Source organism: Rhinatrema bivittatum, chromosome 9, assembly GCF_901001135.1.
Source record: "Rhinatrema bivittatum chromosome 9, aRhiBiv1.1, whole genome shotgun sequence".
Lineage (NCBI taxonomy): Eukaryota > Metazoa > Chordata > Amphibia > Gymnophiona > Rhinatrematidae > Rhinatrema > Rhinatrema bivittatum.
The window spans coordinates 151,960,886-151,967,644 of NC_042623.1; the positions used below are offsets into that span (position 1 = coordinate 151,960,886).

Consider the following 6,759-nt stretch of genomic DNA (forward strand, 5'->3'; position numbering starts at 1 on the left):
GTAGTTTCTGCTGTCCCGGTCGGCCTCTGTCCCGCCCCACCCATCCCCCTCCCTGCCCAGACCATACCCTGGCCTGCCCCTTTTGAGGGCCCAGCACTTCAGTGTGTAACGGGGGTTACGTGCATGGCCAGGCCCTTCTGAAAATATGGATGGCCGTTTAAAAATTTGCTTGTAAATGGACCATTAGTGCATGTTTACCCCACTTAACATGTGTGTGCAGCAACATTAGCATGCAAAGTTGCCTTTGTGAATGTAGGGATATTTTAGTACATTGGAATCTTAATCTTGACTACCCTGAGTAACCTATTCCAAGAATTGGTCTCTGGAGAAGAAGTCCATAACCTGCTATTAATTAAGTTGACTTAGAAAATAGCCACTGCTATTACTAGCACAGTAACATGGGGACAGACTTAGTTTTGGGTAACTTGCCAGGGTTCTTATGGCCTGGATTGGCCACTGTTGGAAACAGGATGCTGGGCTTGATGGACCCTTGGTCTGACCCAGTATGGCATGTTCTTATGTTCTTATTATCAGAACAAAGGCATTGGTTCTCAACTCAGTTCACAAGGACCCCTTAGTCCATCTGGGTTTCAGGATAGACACAATGAATATGAATGAGATAGATTTGTGCACACTGCCTCCATTGTAATGCAATCAATTTCATAATATATTCTTTGTGACTATGCCAAAAAGCCAACTGAACAGGAGATATTTGAGGACCAGGTTCAGAACTATAGAATGGTTTTATCTGACCGGCTCATATCTTTCCTGTATCTTATTGATTTTTTTAAATTTAGTTTCTGTCATGGTCAAGCATGCTGGATATGGGTATTCCCCCAGCAGGAGCGATACTGAGCTCTATGACAGAACAGGGTAGATTATTTATGCCTGGTCCATCACACCCCCCCCCCCCCCCCTTGGGTTGAGCCCATAGTTCTTGGCAGTCAGCAGGACTTCTCTGGCAGGGTGCATGTCATGCTGAGGTCAGGGAAGGCTGTGTTCAAACAAGGTTGGTGTTCGGGCAGAGGCCAGAGCAGGCAGAGATCAAGGGCCAAAGACAGTCTGGGTCAGCAACAAAGATCAGTCTGAGGAAAGCTCTCTGGGAAGGCAAGGCAAAAGCAGAACAGGAGAACAAGGTTGGATGGAGAGGCAAGGCAGGAGCATGGAGAGACAAGGCAGGAACAGGATAAAACATACAAGCAGAAACAGGGTAAAACATGGACTAAATTGTGACAGGGCTACAAGGCAGGGTTCAGACAGGCTAGATAGGCCATCAGGAGTTCTGGATAAGACAAGAGCAAGACAGTGAACACAAAAACAGGGTAGGCCACTGGGAAGCCTAGGCAAGGCTCAGGAACAAGGCATGCAAATGCTAGGCCACCAGGAGACCTAGATAGGATACTGGAAGGCCCACTGGAAGACCCACAAGAAACAGGAGGGCCACTGGGAGAGGCACAGGAGACAGGGCAAGCAAGGAACAGAGGAGCAAACAGAACAAGACAAAATGCCAAAACAGGCCACACTGGACACATGGACAAGGCAAAAATACACACATGCACTAGGCCACTGGGAGATCTAGATCCACAGGCAAGAAGGGCCACTGGGAGACCCAAAAGAAGCAGAAGTGCCACAGGAAGGCCCTGACAGGACAAGACAAGGACAGCATAGGAACATAAGAACAGGGCAAGGTATATACAAACACAGGCATACAGGAACCAATGGCAAGACAAGGAGGCCCAGACAGGAACTAGGGAAATTCACAGAGACACGACAGGTCCAGACATGAAAACCACTAAGGCCACGCAGAAGCAAGTCAAGGCAAGAAAGCCAGAAAGGCCACACGGTAACAAGAACAAGCACAAGGTTGGCCAGAGCAAGAAGCCAAGATGATTGATGAGGCACTGAGGAATCCATGAGCAAGGTTCTTATAGGCCTGGCCTTGCTGGGTCATGCAACCTTTGACAGCATCTAGAGCAGGGCAGAGCATGGCCCACTGAGGGCCCCTGCTGGCGGGCAGGAGCTGCTTAGCAGCCAAAATCATGACAGCCCCCCTCCCATACAACATAGTTTGTGGCATTCGGGGCAATTTTCAAAAGTAGATGCATAAATGCAAAGTCTGAGGATAGTTTTACCCATGGATTATGTATCAATTCTCAAAGGGAAAGGCCAAGCAAACTTCTTCATAGGACTATTTTCAAAGGGAAAGTATCTGTAGAGATTTGTGCCTGCTTTTTCTGCAGACCTTTTTTCCCTTCAAAACAACATACATGGATTTAAAAATCTAATCTATGAATGTTGTTTCCCTCCCTCCAACTTAACCACACCCCTCAGCCCACTTAGTTTCTGCCTGGGTAAAAGTTGCTGATTCTTCCCTGGGGTAGGCATTTTTCAAACAGCCAATTTACCCAAATAAATGGCATCCGAAAATTGCCCATAATATACCATAGTATTCTATGTATTTATGCATATTTTTGGTCAGTAATGTGTTTTATTCCATATTTTACCTATTTCTATGTATAGAATCTGGTGCATATGATACTGTAAATACACCTTGGCATATGTGCTGTCATTAAGACCATTTCTTTACAGGTAAAACACGGGATTCTGAAAGCTATGGCAGTCTCCATAGTGACCAGAAGACTGGAGACAATCCTTATCAGCTTACACGGGAACAAACTGAAGAAGTGCAAAACAGAAAAGTCAGATCAAATTTTTGTAATTTATTTTAATATTTTTGAGTTTAAAAATAATCCTTTGGAGCCCTAACTTTAAGAGGTCCATATTCAAAAGCAATTTAGACGGATAATGTAATAGCTATCCATCTAAATGATTTACCTGTCTATATTCAGCCTTTATCTGGCTAAATTCTAGCCTGCTAATAAGTTAGGTGGCTAGAATTTAGCTGAATAAGTTAGAGGCGGTCCAGAGGAATAACTGGGAGGAGTTGAGTTAGCCAGCCAAGTCTGGTCAAATCAAAGAGCTGTTCTAAAGTTAGCTGGCTATATTCAATAGCGTGGCTGTATTGTTGAATATGCCTCCAAAGTTAGCCGGATAAGTTTATCCGGCTAACTTTGTTAATCCAGACTGTGTCTGAATTTAGACCTCTAAGTGGTCCATTTTCACCCACTGGCTGGCCAGCAAAGTCAGCCAGATACATTTTTTTCTGGCTAACTTTGGCTGGATATTAATTGGTCAAAAAAAATCACAAACTACATGCCCAAAAAAATCTGTAATCTGGGGACTTACCAACCAGCCTCCAATTCCAAAAATCCATCGTCCAGTTGTATATTTCACAGCAAAAATGAAATAATAAATAATAAAGTAAAGTTGGACTTACAGTGAACATGGTTTGCGAATATTACAAACTGTACTCTTGAAGGTCCCACAAAGAAATAGGAAAATATATATAAAAAGAAAAAAAAAACTGTTGCTGTGAAATATGCAGCTGGGCGACGGTTTTTTGGTATTGGAGACTAGACATTAAGTGGTACATCCACACCTTTGAACATATCCAACTATCTTAAAGATAGCCAAATAAGTTTATCTGCCTAACATTAGGCCTGCTCTTTGGCATGACTGGAGTTAGCCGGATAAGTTATATGATTAGCACTGATTATCAGAGTTACCTGGATAACTTATTTTGGCTAACAACTCTTCCCTGGAACACCCCCAGCATTCCCCTGTTAACCAGCTGGATAATGCGTTGTCTGACCAAACTTTAGCTGGCTAAGTGGCTGGAATATTCAAAAGTCGGCATTTAGCTGGATAACTTGTGAGTTGCATATGAACCCCTACAGTCTTATCACTAGTTCTAAGACACTATGTTAGAACTTTGACTTTTCAGCAGGAATAAAGCAATTATACTGAACTACTGCCTTTTCATAATAGTAATAATGATTTTGTACAGGAAACACTCATTCTTTTAAATGCATGTTTATATCTCTGTATATATATAAATATGTAGTAAAATTATTTTCACAGATCTTTAACGTTCATATAAATATTCATTATTATAGGAAACAAGAAGAGTTGCAAACTTTAAAGTCATGTCACATGTTTGATGTACTGTAACTCTTTGCCATTAGCAAGGATGACATTCCAAGTAAGCCACAGAAATGTTTGGCTAACAGACTGCTGCTATTCATTTTTTTTTTTTTATCCTCTGCAATAAGACAGATGCTTCAAATATAAAGACAGTATCCTTTATTAAACCAGCAATGGAAGAGTAGCTATTGGGATAAGACCAGACCTATTCATGCTATAAATTCTTTATGAAATCCTCCACTTTCTCCCCTACTCTAATCATAGCTCCTTGCTTCTGGGTCAGTAACCTTTACTATGTGTACAAAAGCCTAAGCTTCAACATTAACACTGACCCTCATTTTTGTTAATTTTTTTTTAGATAAAATGCAGTGTTTTATAAAATTCTGGACTTTTTACAGCTCATCATTGCTATATAGGGATCCTCAGTCAAAAAGTAATCATAGCCTGTATGCCCATTAATATCTTTTACAGCATTCTGCCTGCCTCTCACTCCCTCTCCTCCTTCCCTTTAGCACTGTCTTGGGAGAGCCTGTACTTATTAAATCTTGGCAGTTAAGCAGAGTCAGGCCTGGCTGGTACCTGCAGGTGATGTGGGCTGCAGAAAACAACAGAAAACTGCTGCAGTATTCGGGCTAGAAAAGATCATAGGCACCACGATGGGGTCATGATTGCCTAACCTTCAACAGCCAGAAAAAGAGGACAGAAAAAAAACAGTGCACTTTATAAATGCTCTAAAATTGTCAATGAACTTTACTTTCAGTATAAACCAAATCAACACAGCAGCAAAGTATTCTAATCTGTAGCATAGGAAGAACACTTTCCCCTTTGAGAAGGGAAAAAAAACACCCCCACTGATAAGAAGTACCTTTTGCTGCGGTGCATTTGAAAGAGAGTTCAGAATGAGCCCTTTCTTGTCCTCAAAAAGGTTCTGCATTGGGCCTTAAAAAAAAAGCTTTATCTCTTTTAGAGTCCCAAGTTTAAACTATGTCACTATTAATAGCAAAGGTAAGAGGTGTGTCTCGGAGAAGAAGATCATCCTGTGTAGTTTATGTAATCAGATTCATTTCTCAGTCTTCTCTTCCTCAAGAAAGGGCATCTCTACCAGCACTCGCCAACTGATGAAAGAGCGAAAGCCAAAGCATTACAGTTGTAGAAACATCACTTTCATCCAGATTCTCCCCACTCCCCTTCTCTTCACCTTCTGTCCAACCACGAACGTGCGCTGGAAAAGGGATCAGCTCAAATAAACCAACTGAATGTTACATGTGCAATGCACGCTAGGAAAACATCTCAAAACCTACCACCCCCTGCTCTAGATTAAGATGAGGTCATATTAAATGCACACATTGATTGTGTCCAGAAGATCTTTCTACTATTTTACTCCCATGCTCCATATTCTACAAAATGTATGGTTTTAAAATATATAAAGCAGTTTTTTTCCCCCAGGGATAACACTGTGATAATGTACAGTTCTTTAAACAATAGATTACTAGCTCAAACACTTTTAAAAAAGGTACTGGAAATATAGCATTGATGCATTTGGTATATACATATAGTTTCAATCTGCATATATTAAAACATCACTTCATTGTCTTCCCTCTGGATTCTTGTATAAATATTTGTTAATAATGTTTCTTTACAGTGATCCACGCAAGGAGACCTGGTATACCCAAATCAAAGAGCAAGTGTTACCATTGTAGATTCTCAACTGTTTCTAATGCAATAGCTGGTCAAAAAAATGTTAAAGCAATACAAAAGAAGTTGAAATAAAGATGAATATTTGGGAAAACTGTGAGCTAATATCTACAATGTTAAATTCCTACTGTAGTATTTTGCAAAACACAGTTAGCACAGAACCACCAATCCATATTATCCACCTGTACAAATAAAATAAGAGAAAATATAGTCTAAAGAAAAAAAACTTGGAAGCAGATGTACTAAAATGTGATGAAATGTTTGTTATTGTACATTAATGGCCCATGATAAAAATTACATGCAAATCAATTCTACATTAAATATGAGTTAACAGTAGCATGCTAATGTTAACATTAATGGAAAATAATTACACTTTCCAGAGGTGTATTTAAGTTTCTCACAGTAATGGGCTGTGTATTTATGTTTTCACTTTTTAACATGTGATATTTATCTATGTTTTCATAGATAATGAGCTGATTTACATAATTATTAAGCTCATTGCCTATTTTGCATAGATTTCATGCAAAGTTTCACAAAAGCTAAATATTGTGCATTAAAAGTGTTGATGTGCATTATTGATCTTATACACATTATTGGTGCTTTTAATGTGTGATATTGTAAACTCTGTTATTTAGTACATAAGGTAGTGGTAAATGGAATTCACTCTGAGGAAAGAAAGGGGATTAGTGGAGTGCCTCAGGGATTGGTCTGGAGGTTGGCTCCATTCAATAACTTTTGAATGACATTGCGGAGGAGTTAGAAGGAAATGCTTGTTTTTGTAGATGATACAAAGTTTCTCAACGCAGTGGACATCCACTACATCCAGGAGGGAGTAGACAGAATGAAAATTAATATAAGAAAGATTGAAGAATGGTCAAATTTTTGATAATTACAATTCAATGCAAAAAGGTGCAGTCATGCATTTGGGGTGTAAAATCTTAGGGCATGATACACAATGGGCCAGATTTTAGTACCTACGCACGGGTGTAGATTTGTGCGTGCAACCCAGCGTGCACAAAT

The 6,759-nt window shown here is 40.1% G+C and overlaps 1 protein-coding gene across 1 annotated transcript in view; it reads left to right on the top strand.

Annotated features, from left to right (window-relative positions):
* Nucleotides 1-2,729, top strand: part of LOC115099579 (guanylate cyclase soluble subunit beta-2-like) — a 36,626-nt gene extending 33,897 nt beyond the window's left edge. Inside the window, exon 16 of the mRNA XM_029617312.1 lies at nucleotides 2,590-2,729. Within this exon, the coding sequence (XP_029473172.1) occupies nucleotides 2,590-2,729 (140 nt within the window). The remainder of the gene's footprint in view (nucleotides 1-2,589) is intronic.
* The last annotated feature ends 4,030 nt before the right edge of the window (nucleotides 2,730-6,759 follow it).